The following is a 16,394-nucleotide window of genomic DNA, read 5'->3' as shown; positions in this document are numbered from 1 at the left end:
CGTTGTATAAGCTAACTAAAATTAAAAATAAATATTAATTACACCGATCGATGAGTGATTTGGGCATACATTTCGCGTTTCTTTTTAGTTAATACGTTTCTTTAGTCACGTTTGTCAATGCACAACTTCAATCCTTAATATCTTTAATTACCGAAAAGCAAAAGTTATAAAAAGTTGACATTTTGAAAATGTATCCCACGACAAATTTAATAAGATCTCACATGATTATATTTTTCATTACGCATAAATCACAAAGCACGATCAAAGAGAGGTGTGTGAATAGTGATAAGGAAGTAAGGAACTGTACACTCTGTTCATTATTTCATTAGAAGCACCAGTATCTGAAACCCAACAACGATACGTGGGCTTCAAATTTCAACTGAAATACAATCAATTACATTATTACAAGACCAAGCTCTATAATTGTGCATCACTCCAATAGTCCAATATAAGCAATGTTTCATGATCGACATAAATTAAAGCATTTAAACAGAGGTTGGAAACTCAAAATACAATTACTCCAATTTCATAATCACCATTTGAATAATCAATTCATATACCAATCCACGTAAATCATCTGAAAACTTTAAAGGAGTGATTCACAACTGTGAACCCTCCATCAACCACAAGATTATCCCCACTTACATACTTTGCCTCGTCGCTTGCCAAAAAAAGCACACAATTAGCAACATCATCAACTGTCAGCTCCACCCCTTTCAAATTGGCGTTTTTTGCACTGAAGGCACGGACACCAGCAAAAACATCTTCGGTCCTCTCATCCTCAGGCAAATGAGCCACGGACAAGTTTGTTGGAATCGCGTAGGGAGAAACACAGTTTACTCGTATCCCATGCAGTCCTAGTTCAGCTGCCACACTCTTTGTTAGTCCCAAAACAGCATGTTTAGACCCTGTGTAAGCATGTGGACCACAACCTGCTACAATGCTTGAAACACTAGAGATTGAAATAATGGATCCTTTTGTAGATGGGATCATTACTCGAGCAGCATGCTTCATCCCTAGAAACACACCCTTCACATTTATGTTGAATGTCCTCTCAAAATCAGATAGGTCTACATTACGAATGTCACTGCAAGGAGGACCCGAAATCCCTGCATTGTTCACCATAATATCAAGAGCACCAAACTTTTCAACTGTAAAGTCAACAGCATGCCGGACATCATCTTCTTTGCTAACATCACAATGGGTGAAACAGATGTTCGAGTCACCACCAAGAGAATCAAAGAGGCGTTGGCCATCATCATCATTTATATCTACAAAACATACTTTTGCACCATTATTGTGGAATAAACGCACAATGCTCTCTCCTATTCCATTGGCTCCTCCGGTTACCAAGGCCACTTTTCCTGATAACCTGGAGATCAAACACAAGAGTGACATAGTATGAAACAGGTTAGAATACAAGAATGTACAACCATGTCAAGATCATATCTTATAAGGTACTAGATCTTTTCTGTTTCACATACTTTAAACTCGAGTAAAAACCAATTTTTAGTAAGCAAATAGAGAGTCCTACACACTATGACATGCTATGTATGACGGAGTACAAGTTTATTATTCTCATCATTATATTACTAAGGCTTGCTACTAAATGGTGGAAACTATTAATGATCGTCATTCTTACTCTAATACGAGTATGCTGGTTCACTTCGTAGCTACCACTACATAAAGGCTAAAGTGTTATTACACATTATAAGCAGTATCAGGCCATGAAGCACTTCTAACAGACCCCTGTTACATGTTGATGAAACTAATGGATATACTACGGAGTATCATCTAAAAGTCATATGCAACCTTCATAGCCAAAATAAACATCCCAGTCACTAATTAAACGTCATTTCTCTATTGTGTAGCTGACTAGCTATAATAACCATTAACAATGACTTATTTGTACGAGTATATGCTTAGACTGAACCAAATACATTATATGCAGATTTCCGGTTCAAATTACATTATTAACATGACTATTAATTTATTAATTATTTACTCATAGTTCAAATTACATTATCAACATGACTATTAATTATTTGATCTTAAACCCAATTTGATACAATTTCACTTCACACTAAGAAGAACAAACAAGAATGCAAGAATCATCCAATCCCTTAAACACTGATTACAATCACCATGATTAGCTCTTATCGCATACAAATAACATCAATTTAGCAACAGCAAGTCAACAACAACAGCAAAACCTACTTTAATTCAGATGTGATTAAAATCGGGCTGAAAGCCCGACTTGGACTGGATACATTCTGGCCCGTAAACCCGGCCCAAAGTTGCTCATAATCTAAAAACAGTGTGATTTTCTTTCAAATGAAAAACCGGCCCAAAGCAAAGCCCGAATTTGGTCCAACCCGGCCCTGATCAGCTCTATTTGGATTGAACTCTAGTTTAAATTAATTAAAGATTAATCAAAAGCATACTATTATCCAATGATGTTGCTTTTTAGCAAACATCAGTCCACCTAACATTGTGAATTATCTGGCCCACAATTCCAACTGAAATATATTCCACCTTAATAAATAATTTTATTTAAAAAAAAAAAGAAAAATTCTTCAAATGATCAAAACCAGCATTAAGGTATCAAAATAATCAAATGAATTAAGATTAAGAACCCAGAAAATTTGTGCATTAGATACAAGTAGATATAACATTCAAAATCCAATCATTAAACCCAGATCAAATCAAGCAAATTAGCAGTAAGTAATAAAAAAAAATGATAAAAATAAAGGTAATAAAAAGCAGAAATTGATAAAGAACAAACCTTTGAAATGAAGGTTGAGAATTCAAAGAGTTGGTGTTTGAAGTTTCCATTGATTATTCTAAAGCTTATTCTTCTTGTTCTTCTTCTTTGAGACTTTGAGTTGTTGTTGTATGCAAGTGTTTGGAGTAGAATACAGAATTTATTAAGTACAAAAAACAAAAAAAATAAAACACATGACAGCATGTTGTACATGTGGCCAATGTGGGTGGGTCACTGCCTGTTTTTATTTATCTTTATTTTTCTTTTTAAAAAGTTTTTTTTCTGGTGCTAGATATTGCAATTTGTACTGGTAATTGTTAACAGTTGAAAGAAACCTCGTAAAAGTCGTTATTAGTTGATTTAAATTATTTTCTTTTGATGCATTAATGGGATCGGATAGAAAAGAGTACTCATAATAATCTATGATATTTGCACCAAAAAAAAAATAATAATCTATGATATGATTGATATCTATTAATTACAAAATAAGTGGCTCATTTTGTCCGCCACATATGTTAATACAGAGGTTTAATTAATACAAATACTATGTTTGATTACTACGAAGTATTAAAGTAGTTGGAGCTGGGAACTAGGAGAGTTTGCTAACAAATTGATAGTCGGAAACTATATATTGAGACAATTATAATAAAAACTCACTTAAATATTTATAATCTTATATAAAGCACCAACATAGGTTAAACTTGAGTATGTGAATAATATAAACTTAATGTTTCGAAACAGATTCATTAAGTTGAGAATGATACAACAACAATTTACTTATTTGCAGGTTGATAAAATTCAACCTTAAAGTTGTCAAATTATATGCTTGTAGTTTAAAGATGATTTAGATACAAATGCATTGTGTTGCAAGGAGCAGATCTTTGTCATCATCGACTAGAGAACAGAAACTTGTCATTTAAAGTTACCTAAAGAATGATTAACTGATGCAAATCCTCCATCAATCACAAGATTATCTGCACTTATATACCTTGCCTCATCGCTTGCCAAGAAAAGCACAGCATTAGCCACATCGTCTGCTGTCAACTCCACCCCTTGCAGATTTGCTTCCCTTGCAACGAATCTCCGGAAATCAGCATCTGCATTACCATCCCTCTCTTCCTCAGGCACATGAGCCAAGGCCAAGTTTGTTGGAACTGCATAGGGAGAAACACAATTAACCCTTATCCCATGCTTTCCTAGCTCGGCTGCTACATTCTTTGTTAGGCCTAAGACAGCGTGTTTGGATGCTGCATATGCATGAGGGCTTAGCCCTCCTACGACTGCAGCAACACTACATAGTGAAATTATGGAACCTTTCTTTAATGGGATCATAACTCTAGCAGCATGCTTCATCCCAAAAAATACACCCTTCACATTTACATCCAACACCTTCTCTACATCAGCACGATCTATCTCACGGATGTCCTTGAAAGGAGGATCTGAGAGCCCTGCATTGTTCACCATTATATCGAGAGTGCCAAACTTTTCTACTGTAAAATCCACAGCTCGTCTAACATCATCCTCATTGGTAACATCACAGTGGAAGAAACATATGTTCGAGTCATCACCAAGAGAATCACAGACGCGTTGGCCAGCTTCATCACTTATATCTACTAAACATACTTTTGCTCCATGCTTGTGGAGTGTGCGCACTATGCTCTCTCCTAATCCTGCAGCTCCTCCAGTTACGAGTGCTACTTTCCCCAATAACCTGAATATATATGAATGCATATTTGCACATACAGTGAAACAATTCAGGTAACAAAATAAATGCATCAGGGAAAATTAATTTGTTACCCTGCAGCTAACCAGCCACTTACGAGGTATTACAGATTATTTTCAGGACAGCAGAAAGTTCAGACTACAGGCTTATGTGAACAGATCAACCTATAACATTTCTTCAGACTAGTCCTTTTTTGCTAGGAGAGCAGGAAGTTTAGACTACAGGAACATCAGATAAATTCTTTACCATTTTTCTAGAACAAGTACTGAAAATCCGGAAGTTCAGATTACAGGATCATTTCATTTTGTCAGACTACAATAATCTGGCTATGAGATCAGGAAGTTCAGCAAGGAAAATGCTACTCACAAGGAATTAGAATATGGATGTCAGGGAAGGACACAATTCCTCATAATGCAGTATTTAACATGGCTACAGTCATCAGGGTAAAAGGCCGCTAAGCCCCAGAATCTACATTAACTTGTAGAATTTCATTACTACCTTCCTTTGTCCAAATCTACCAGTCACGCACGTAATTAGTTTGAACTATATAAATACCATTTAACATACGATCTGAATCATGACTAGTTCAAAAATGCGACAAATAACTGAGTACAGAGAGTATACAATGTTTGAAATATGTAGAAACTAAGAAAAACTCCTCTAGGATGGGAAGATACAAGACTAAATATCAATTAGACAATTATATACAGAAGCAATTAAGATACAGAAGTTGCAGCTAATCTAGAGCAAACTAGTGATCATAGAATTAAGCTAAAACAAAAGTCTGATGTGATTAATTACCTTTGGGTTGGAGATGGAGGATTAATACAGCTACTAATTGCTGCCATTAGTTTTGAGCTATCTTTATCTCTCCTCTCTCTATCTCTCCACCTATCTTTATATAATCCATTACTTAGTTATTTTCCACCAAAAATATACATGTTGTACCAAGGTCTCATTTGTAATTGACTTAATATAAGGTTGTGTTTTGGTCATCAATCACCTTGAGTTATTTTCCACCCGAAATATATATGTTGTGCGAAGGTGTCATTTGAAATCGAATTTAAGGTCAATATAAGTTACACAAGTTCAATTTGATTTATAACTAAAATGTACAATAGTACAAGTGTCAATTTAATCTATTAAGTGAAAATAAAGTGAATAGAACAAACCATAAATTTTAAAATTAGATTGAGATGAAAGCTTGTTCAATTGGACATAATTAAGCTAGACTTGATCTAATTTGTTAAACCAACTATTAAAAGTAACTAATTTTACTATAAGTAGTCTTATAGTCCATTAAAGTACTGATTTTGGCAAACAATCCTAATGTGGGTGTGTGGCACACACCGCACACCTTTTCCTTATATGGTCCATGAAGACATTACATAGTAGATAAGATGATTAGTACTTCGTATATGAACTTATTTGGAGTTTGGACTTTTAAAAGCGTGTCAATTTTTGGTACTATGTATCAAATTTTGTATTGGGTTTTCCCAATCTAAACTCAGCTTTAAATTTATGAGCTAGGTGGTGTAGCTTTACATTTTGTAAACTGGTTATTCGATCCACCAATCTCATTTTCAATGTCTAAATTGATTAAATGTAGTAATACTCCATATTTCATATAATTTTAAGATTTTAATGATTTAGTTTTATTCGATTCAACTCGGGTCATTTTTTTAGAATTTTTTTTTTGAAAAAACAAAAAATTACAAAACGACGTCGTTCATGGTCTTGCTAAAACCCTCTCAAATACTCTCCTGAAATTCTGAAAACGCAAAAACTTCCCTCCTCCGAGTCCTCTCTTCAGTTCTTCTCCCTTAACACACAAACAGTCTTGTTCACCAAAGAGGAGAGAGAAAAATGGGGACATCGGTGCAGGTAACACCTTTGTGCGGTGTATACAACGAAAACCCACTTTCGTATTTGGTCTCCATTGATGGCTTCAACTTCCTCATTGATTGCGGTTGGAATGACCATTTTGACCCCTCCCTTCTTCTACCCCTCTCTAGGTTTTGTGTCCCTCTTCTTTCCTTTCAATTTTGCTTTACTCTATTCTGTAATTTCTATCTGTATTAATTTTGTAGCTAAAACATAGTTTCATGATATTATGTTGATTGGTTTCTGTATTTTTAATTAGTTTCAGAAATTATTTATGCTTGTGAATTGAGTTGAATTTACTTAACCCATTTAGGGTCTTTAAAACGGTTTGAATGCCGTGTTGTTTGCTTAAAGGTCTTGGTGTTAGTGGGGTTGTGCTAGATGGAGAAATAAATTTAATTTGTGCTATAATTTGGAGTGAAAGAATGGATTAATGTAATTCATGTAATTGATCAGGAAATCAATTCAATAAAGGGTTATTCTTTCGTTGTATAAAAGGTTTATGATTTGTGGGTTTTGGGGTTTATATGTTAATATTGTTCCTTTGAAATGTATCTGTGATAATGACTCGTCGGAGTAGTTTTTAGGTTTGGTACTTTAATATTTGGGGATGCCCTTGGTGATTATGAAATGTTGGGTATTGACATTTTTGTTTGGAGCACATTGGTATGAAGCTATGAACCCCTCTACACAAATGAAAGCATTTGGTATAATTTATGTAGTATTTTGGGATGCAAAATGAAGTGGTTGCTTTCTACCAATAATCGTAGAGGCTGTGATTGGGCAATTGAGATGCTTAAAAATTTAATTACGGAGTATAAAGTATTTTGGAGATTTGCACTTAGCCTTGATTGTGAGGGGGTAGATATGGCTATAATTTTTACATGTAGCGGATTGTTTTTCAGTAAAGCCTCTCGATCCACCTCTGTTTGCTTACAATCTTATAAACCTCTTTTTACTAGGCTCGAGCTTGATGATAGCTCTGGATTAAACTTTAAAAACGTAGTTGAGCATCCGAGCATTAGTTATAATTATTATGGATCTGATTTAAGCGTGAGTAAAATATATTCATCTGAGTTAAGATCTGCCAAGGGATTAACATAGCATCAGAAGGATTGTATAAATGATAATCTTTGTGGCTAAATGCATCAGTAATCATGTCATTATGGATGCTTTTCTTGTACTACTATATGTCTGTTGCAACTCTTTTAAAATAATTATTTTTTCCTCCTTTTTTTGGGGTGTGAAATCATGGGTTGAGGAAAGGGGGATAATCTGGTCAGTAGAGGCTCAGAACTAGGCAAAATAATTATTTTCATCACGTAATATTGATCACAGACAAAGCACTAGAGCATCCCATTCAACAAATTTATCATTCCTTGTGTGAAATGCAGGGTAGCTTCTACTGTAGATGCTGTTCTCCTATCATACCCTGATACACTGCATCTTGGTGCTTTGCCATATGCAATGAAGCAGTTTGGGCTCTCCGCACCAGTTTATGCAACAGAACCAGTCTACAGACTAGGTCTTCTGACTATGTATGATCACTATCTTTCACGCAAGGTAAATTGCTATCTATCTTTTAGCCAAGTTAAGTCTTTGAGATTTGTGTGCTCTATATATCTCATTTACTCTTGCAATCTCTTAAAAGCAGTACATATTTGATCAATCTTAAAGTTGAGTGTATTGAGCTTGTGTCTTCTGAGGAACCCCTGTTATGAGTTTCCAAACTATTGATTGATTTAATTTTACGCAATTGAATGATGAAACAAATTCAGCATCATGACCAAACTTTAGCAAATACTGTTTTTTTTTTAATGACTTACTAGAGCTAGCATACATCTTTGTCTATGCTTTTCTGCTGGAGTAGAAAATAAAAACAAATTTACTTGGTGTTGATAGAAGGCTGTAGATGATAAGCGAAGTAATAGAATGAATAGTTGTTTTTTTTATTTTTATTTTTATGAAACTTAATACTACAATAGTACACCTTATGTTTCTTGTTGAAACTTTGACTGAAAACAGATCAACATGCTGTTAATGTGATATCTGCTATCTAAATTTGCAATCTTATCCAACTGTGCCATATGCAATTGCTAATTCTTCTTGATCATCTGCAGCAAGTGTCAGATTTTGACTTGTTTACACTGGATGACATTGATGCTGCTTTCCAGAATGTGACACGACTAACTTATTCCCAGAATCATCATCTGTCTGGTTAGTGCCATATCTGTGCATCTTTTCAGATCACAAAGTAGATAAATTTATGATGATAAATCAGTGAAGTTGGAGATAAATTTCTGAGACTGTACTAGCTTGTGAACTTGGCATATGAGACTATGATGTTGGTGGCTAACTGGTTATGAAAATTGATTCACCTACATCTCCTTGGTTAAATTTACTTTTTGACCAACTATAATAGCTTTTGGCTCATTATTGGCTATTAAATTCTACTTTACCTGTTATTTATTATGGGTGCAAACTATCTAGTTTTACAAGTCAATGATGAATCAGAAGAGTTGAAAATGATCTATCAATATTTTTTAGATGTAATCTTGTATGGCTCATTTGGTTTTGATTTTGATATTGCTCTTCATTATAGACAAAGGTGAAGGAATTGTTATTGCTCCACATGTGTCTGGGCATCTACTTGGAGGTACTGTGTGGAAGATAACCAAGGATGGGGAGGATGTTATTTATGCTGTAGACTTTAATCATCGCAAGGAAAGGTTTGCTGTCTGTTGTTGAGCTTCATCTGAATATGTTTTACTGCTTGGTTGTGGAATCTGCTTATAATAAGGCTATTGACTTATCAACTGGATATCAGGCATTTAAATGGAACAGTTCTTGAATCATTTGTTCGCCCAGCTGTGCTAATAACAGATGCTTACAATGCGTTGAACAATCAACCTCCAAGACGCCAAAGGGATCATGAATTCTTAGGTTGATTTCTTTCTTTATCCCCCTTTTGCCTCATTTACTTCTCTTTGCATATATGTGATGTAATGTACATGCATACGTGCATACATACAAATACAAATACAAGTTTATATATATTTCTTCAATATTGGATTGCACCGCCATAGACAAGGGTAGTGAATCAAATTACTAAGCTTCCTTGGAGTGATTATAATTAGGAGTTAGGACCACTGATGGTCTGCATATTTCCTCATTAACAAGTTGCAAACTCCTAATAGTGCAAAGAACAGTGTGTTTTTTACAAGTATTTTTTTTTGGCATTACTGAATGTTATATCATATATAAGCTCTTTCTTCCTCTCCATGTTGTTAGGTTTCTTTGAGACTTTGCTATTAAACAATTCGTAGTCTTTATACATTCCCTCATGCATGTAACAAATCATAATACTAATATTTCATAATGCTGAGATAATTTCTTAGTTTTCCCACTTCACTTGTGTAGATGTTATAGTGAAAACACTCAGAGCTGACGGAAAGGTGTTACTTCCGGTCGATACTGCTGGGCGAGTACTGGAACTTCTTTTGATACTGGAACAGGTATTTCCAAATGTTGTAGTCCTTTCCTATATGGATTGATGTCATCCGTCAAGTAACTGATGCTATGATCGTATTGGAAACTGCAGCACTGGGCACAGCACCATTTGACTTTTCCAATCTTCTTTCTCACTTATGTTTCCTCAAGTACAATAGACTATGTGAAAAGTTTTTTGGAGTGGATGAATGATTCAATAGCAAAATCCTTTGAACACACACGTGATAATGCTTTTCTTCTGAGGTATGTAGTTTTGCTTTCCTTTATGCTACTCATATTTGTATATTCTTATGGGCATCATCAATATAATTTTTTTGCATATGATCTGCTAATGAAGCATACCAATTTTTTTTCAAGGATGTATTGATTTTCTTTAACTGCTATCTCTGATTTCTTTTATTTTCAAAATCTCAAGTCTGTAGTTGGCCTGAGTTAAAATAAAAATTATTTATGTATGGATAATCGCTTACTAGGCATTTCTACAAACACTTGAAGGCACGTCTCGCTTTTGATCAATAAGGGTGAACTGGAGAAAGTTCCTGAAGGTCCAAAGGTAGGTTATATGCAAAGTTTTTATTTATTCGTTTATCACTTTTCATATTTGTATCCAATAAATTGTTCCCATTGTGCAGATTGTTCTGGCATCAATGGCCAGTCTTGAAGCAGGTTTCTCTCATGACATATTTGCTGAGTGGGCTACTGATCCCAAGAATCTTGTTCTTTTCACAGAAAGAGGGCAGGTAATCTTTTGTTTTGTCTGATATTATGACATTGCTAAACAATAATGCTGAAGTTGCTTGAAATTTCTTGCTAAGCATTTTTTACCGTTAAATTCCCTTGTATTCTTACTTTCTTATTTTTGCAAGCTCTAGGATGAGCCCTTCTACCTTGCGAGTTTGGAGATAATGAACCAATTTATTTGCTTCCCTTTAATGTTCTAGATCAAGAATTTATATATACATATAAATATTGATTTTTGACTGATTTTTGTCTGGCATTTGAAATAGTTTCAGACATACGGAGTAACAATATCTTATGACTGCCCCTGCATGCTGAGTTTTGTTTTTTTTTTTTTTTTTTTGGTATGCAGTTTGGCACATTAGCTCGAATGCTGCAGGCAGATCCCCCTCCAAAAGCTGTAAAAGTTACATTGTCAAATAGAGTGCCTTTGGTAGGAGAGGAGTTAGCAGCATATGAAGAAGAGCAAAACCGGAAAAAGGAAGAAGCTTTAAAAGCCAGTCAAATCAAAGAGGAAGAAGTGAAGATATCACATGGATCTGATCCTAATTTGGGTGATCCAATGGTGATTGATACTCGTGAGATACATGGCCCATCAGATGGTATGTCAAATTTTTATGTGATGACATCGGATACGCTATCAATTTCCTCAGAGAGTATAAAATAAGGCAATATTGATGACGAATCTGTGAAATTGTTCTGTGATGTTGTGGAACTTTTACTAAATCACTTTATTACAATAAGGTCACTGACTTTATGTCATTAGAGTTGCCAGACCTTTTCAATCAACTATTGTGGCAAACTTATTGATTCATTTTCTTAGGGAGGGTTATGCATGTTTTATCAGTTATGCTTGCAGTCATTTGTTGGACTCACATGTGTAGTTGACATGCTCGCTGCATTAATATTTTCTTATAGTACTTGTGTCCTTTAAGCTGCGTTTTATATTTAATTTTGACGTTGTTTGAAGAATTGAAGGTAATAGCACTCGGTATATTTAAATATATGAAGGGACATAATTCTATACCTAAAGCCATTTTCATCTTTTCTTCCCTTGAGAAATGAAGGCTTCTGTCCCATACTCCCTCTTTTGAGATTAACTATGTTCATTATTAGATTTGTCATGACAAAGTTTGCACATTGCATCTTTCTCGGCCTAATTGTTGGGGAAGATGGGGGGGGGGGGGGGGTCAATCTATTTGCAATTGTTTAATATTGGGTTGATTCTAACTTGTTGGTACCTTTGCTCAGGTGGAACATCTGTTGGTGGGCATAAAGACATTTTGATCGATGGATTCGTTTCACCTTCAACTAGTGTAGCCCCTATGTTTCCCTTTTTTGAAAATTCTGCTGCATGGGATGATTTTGGTGAAGTCATCAATCCTGATGATTATATGATCAAGGAAGATAATATGGATTTCTTACAGGTTGAGTTTGCTAATCAAAGTACTGTTATTGGATCTATTTGTTGTATCAAATGGTTGCTGGTTTGTTGTTCTATATTTGTGGCATTGTTGTTCACTTGTTCTTATAGAAATTCATAACCAACGACCATTTACCTTTTTCTCTTGATCTCAGCTGCAAGAATCATGTCATATTAAGTTGATAATAAATTTGCCACACTGTGTTTTTTGTGCAGGGTGGTGGAGATCTCAATGGAAAACTTGACGAAGGCTCAGCTGGCCTTATGCTTGATACTACTCCTTCCAAAGTTGTATCCACTGAATTGACCGTAAGTTTCTTTTAATTTTCCTCCTTGCTCAACTCGTGGATTCATTCAATGTGGACAAGACCTAACTTTTGTATATTTTCTTTTCCACCTACTGGTACACAATTATTAGTCTTGTTAGCTTTTCAATAATTGTTCTAAGACCTTGATAAGGTGCTTATATTCAGGATACTTTTTACCCAATCACTTCAGGACAAAGTATTCGAGGTTGAATCAATTTTGTATCTCATTTGACATCGGTGCAAACTCTGTTTTGTTTGATTCAGTTGTGCATTTCACCTTTTGGTCTATGTTTCCATAATTGGCATATTTGGTTGCTACAGTTGCTGGTATATGCTTTGGCTTTCTTTGAAGTAGTTTGGGGCCATACAGAGGCAAATTTATTGGCTTACTCTTAAACCTCAACCTGAGATAAAACAGAGAGGAAAGTGAACATTGCATGCAAACGTAACCATAGCAGGAGTTACTTGCACTTTGTGAATGGCTGTGTTTATTTCACTGATCTCTGTGCTTTCAGAATTGTAGTTAATGTTGATACTATTCGTAATGTTTCAGGTGCAAGTGAAGTGTTCACTGGTCTACATGGATTATGAGGGCCGCTCTGATGGCCGATCGATTAAGTCAATTCTTGCTCATGTGGCTCCTCTAAAGCTTGTAAGAATGATTTTTATTACCTTAATTGTAAATCTCTATTTTAATTACTTGTATGTCTTAAACTGTACATATGTGATGTGTATGTTAGAATGATGGCACATAGCCTGCATTATATGTTGGTTGAATATTAATGCACAAATAAAAGGCGTTGGTTGAATATTAATGCACTAATAAAACTATTATTGGCTATCACTTGAATTAAAATCATAATAGCCTAAACCAAATTATTAATTATCTTATTAAGCGTGATTTCAAGTACAAATTTCCTTTAAACCTGCATAAAAGGCGTGATCAAACAATAACAACAAATATAATATCAAGCAACATGAAAATAATAATAATAATAATTATAACAATCATCACAACCATGTTAACAATAAAGCATAAACATAATAGCAAGATCCTAGGCATGATACTAACAAGATTAATAACAAGATCCTAGGCATTGTTATTATTATCATGTTCCTCTCCCCTGCTCCAGATTCCTTTGTTTCGGAAATTGAAATAGCCCTATTTTTTTCCCTTTTTTCTTTCAGGTTTTGGTGCATGGATCAGCTGAGGCTACCGAGCACTTGAAGCAACATTGCTCTAAGAATGTTTGTCCACATGTTTATGCCCCTCAAATTGAAGAAACAATTGATGTCACTTCTGATCTTTGCGCTTACAAGGTACAGACTGCAGGACGTAGTTTTGTAAAGATCTTCATGTGATAGTAGATAGGCATTTTTATTTGAACATCTGTTCTCTCCGCAGGTGCAACTCTCGGAAAAGTTGATGAGCAATGTTCTGTTTAAGAAAGTAAGTCGTTGAAGTATCACATGATTGATGTTAAACTGTGAGATGGGCATGGATTGCTTTTACTTTACGTTGGCTCTATTATCTTTTCACCAAATCTCAATATATAATGCATAACTCAATTGTCTATCCTCTCTATTTTGGAATATTCAGAATATAGGCTTGGTGTCTTGAATTAGTGTCAGACTCTAGGAATGCTGTTCAAGTTATCTAGCTTTAGCAATATCCATCACTGTTATCTATTATTGCCTCTGTTTCTAAATGGTAGGCAATTACTGGATGTCATTGCGTAAGAATTGAGTTGGAATATCATAAGTTTTGTTTTTCATCAGAGTTGTACATCCCCATCTCATGTACAAGATGATCTTGCCTTGAAAATAATAATCTAGGAGGTATCATTAAGGGTAATATCTAAAATGGGCAAGTTGAACGTTTACATTACTATATTTAGAAAGTAGCATATATGCCATCATGAGAATTAAGTAGGAGCTTTGTGTGTGTGTGTGTGTGTGTGTTTGTTTTGGCATTATCCTCAACTTCATGGTTGAATACTGTGATTGTTGTTGCCTGGGGTGAGATCCCTTTCTCTCTTCCATATGGGTTGTACCTTCTGGGCCACTTATCCAGCTTCCAGGAGAGGGGGGGTGGGCTTGTAGGGTGTTAATTTGGCCTTTACTCTTTTAAAGCATAGCATCAATCGTTGGTAATATGACCAAGTGTATATTAGTATATTCCGTAAAGCTCTTGTGTATAGTTTCATTTTGTCATACTTCTCCGTTTCACATTATTTGACACATTTTGACTATGGATACTATTCACATAGCTTTACTTTGATTTCCTTTTGTGATTTTACTTTGGAAAAAATAAAACGTATCTATATGGAATCTTGTTTAATATTTTCCATTTAAGCTTTTATAATTTATTGGTATTGAAGAGAATCTTGGCAACCTAAAAATATTTGTCGACTAAAGTTTAACGGAAAAAAGTATACTACTAATACTAGCATTAACATTGACTTTTCTCATTCATCTTCTATGTCCTTTTGCTCTGGTTATGTGCTTATACCAAATCTGGCAGCTTGGAGATTATGAAATTGCTTGGATTGATTCTGAAGTTGGCCAAACTGAAGGTGGGACACTTTCATTGCTCCCTCTGTCAAATCAAGCTCCAACTCACAAATCAGTTCTGGTTGGTGACATTAAAATGGCAGATTTCAAACAGTTTTTAGCTAGTAAAGGCATCCAGGTAATGTTCTCTCATGACTAACTTTGTGGATTTTGATTGACATGTAACTATGTAAGTCTTACAAGAATCTACTCAATTTTCAGGCAGAATTTTCAGGGGGAGCCTTGCGGTGTGGAGAGTTTGTTACCTTGCGTAAAGTTGGAGACCCTACCCAAAAGGTTAGTTCTCATTTTACCATCAAACATGGCTTTAGTATCTTCTGGGTGACCATGTAAGCTGATCTTTTTCATTTAATCTATGATGTAGGGTGGTGTAGCCGGGAGTCAGCAAATTGTCATCGAAGGCCCTCTATCAGAGGAATACTATAAGATTAGGGATTATCTTTATTCTCAGTTCTATTTGCTCTAAGTGTGCCAATGTACACTTAGTCGGAACTTATACTCCGTAGTTATTTTTATTTCCTTACCTTCTGCGGAACGAATTATTTTGTACTGTGTAATATAACTAATATCATGTTGTATCAGAGCATTACAAAGCAAACTGTTAAATTTCAGATTCCTTGCTCTTAAGGGTCTGAGGTGTGTTTGACATGTAATTACAGCTAGTTCAACGAATTTGTTGGTCAAGTTTGGCATCTATAACAGAGTATTACTTTAGAGAGGTGTTGAAATTATTTAGGTAATTGAAATTGAGTTGATTGACCAAGGTTTCAATAATTATAGTAAATCTTAGTTAGCTTTGTATAGTTTCTACAACTATACAAGAACCTTTTAAATTTATACCCATCCTTTTGAAGCTACACTTTTTTCTACACACAGCTTATATGTTTACTTGATTAGTGAAGTGAGAATTAAAACCCTTAATTAAGTGATATAGTATAAAATCGTTTTAGAAAGTGAACAAATCTTAGTGTGTACTATTGTATTCAATCAAAGTTCAAGCTTTACCCAAAATATTTTAGATTAGGTGAATAAGTATATATTTTCAATAGGTAAAAACTTAAAAGTTTGCAATCCATGTCAAAATCACGCATTGTAATGGTGTCATATATTTCCTTTGTTTCGCTATAGATCTCTTCATTTACTTGTTTCACTATTAGTTTACTTGTTTCACTCTTAAACATGTTTGACAACAGTATCTAATCATGACAAAAATTTAATTATTAACACATGTAAATATCGTAAAAGTTGATATTTAAAAACTTGATATTTAAAAACTATACATTGAAATGATCTTGACAATCTTACACAAGATTTTGTTACTCACTAATAATTGTTGAATTGTGAGAAGTGATGTCTATTAGGATTCTTCTCCTTTTCATAAATTTTCTAAAAAAATAGTTAAATTAAATTATGTGATTAGTTAATAATTCGTATTGGTCATCTAAAAGAAAAAATAGATAATCAAATTGC

The 16,394-nt window shown here is 34.6% G+C and overlaps 3 protein-coding genes across 3 annotated transcripts; 1 reads left to right on the top strand and 2 right to left on the bottom strand.

Annotated features, from left to right (window-relative positions):
- Nucleotides 1-442: 442 nt before the first annotated feature.
- LOC145606637 ((+)-borneol dehydrogenase 2-like) lies at nucleotides 443-3,829 on the bottom strand. The gene is made up of 3 exons (XM_081662445.1): nucleotides 3,691-3,829; nucleotides 2,786-2,878; nucleotides 443-1,372 (listed from the first exon to the last, which is right to left on the bottom strand). The coding sequence occupies exons 2-3, from the start codon at nucleotides 2,833-2,835 to the stop codon at nucleotides 574-576; spliced, it is 849 nt and encodes a 282-aa protein (XP_081518571.1). The 5' UTR covers nucleotides 2,836-2,878; nucleotides 3,691-3,829; the 3' UTR covers nucleotides 443-573.
- LOC145606638 ((+)-borneol dehydrogenase 2-like) lies at nucleotides 3,396-5,441 on the bottom strand. Its single transcript, XM_081662446.1, has 2 exons — nucleotides 5,289-5,441; nucleotides 3,396-4,475 (listed from the first exon to the last, which is right to left on the bottom strand). Exons 1-2 carry the CDS (start codon nucleotides 5,333-5,335, stop codon nucleotides 3,677-3,679), a joined length of 846 nt encoding a protein of 281 aa, XP_081518572.1. The 5' UTR covers nucleotides 5,336-5,441; the 3' UTR covers nucleotides 3,396-3,676.
- Nucleotides 5,442-6,293: 852 nt separating this feature from the next.
- On the top strand, nucleotides 6,294-15,638 carry LOC145608253 (cleavage and polyadenylation specificity factor subunit 2-like). Its single transcript, XM_081663864.1, has 18 exons — nucleotides 6,294-6,502; nucleotides 7,766-7,934; nucleotides 8,492-8,588; nucleotides 8,974-9,100; nucleotides 9,199-9,314; nucleotides 9,792-9,886; nucleotides 9,973-10,124; nucleotides 10,377-10,434; nucleotides 10,514-10,621; nucleotides 10,972-11,221; nucleotides 11,871-12,046; nucleotides 12,259-12,351; nucleotides 12,904-13,002; nucleotides 13,539-13,670; nucleotides 13,756-13,800; nucleotides 14,875-15,042; nucleotides 15,126-15,200; nucleotides 15,289-15,638. The coding sequence occupies exons 1-18, from the start codon at nucleotides 6,354-6,356 to the stop codon at nucleotides 15,388-15,390; spliced, it is 2,211 nt and encodes a 736-aa protein (XP_081519990.1). The 5' UTR covers nucleotides 6,294-6,353; the 3' UTR covers nucleotides 15,391-15,638.
- The last annotated feature ends 756 nt before the right edge of the window (nucleotides 15,639-16,394 follow it).

Source organism: Chenopodium album, chromosome 23 (assembly GCF_948465745.1).
Source record: "Chenopodium album chromosome 23, dcCheAlbu1.1, whole genome shotgun sequence".
Lineage (NCBI taxonomy): Eukaryota > Viridiplantae > Streptophyta > Magnoliopsida > Caryophyllales > Amaranthaceae > Chenopodium > Chenopodium album.
This window is presented reverse-complemented; position numbering and strand designations above follow the sequence as displayed.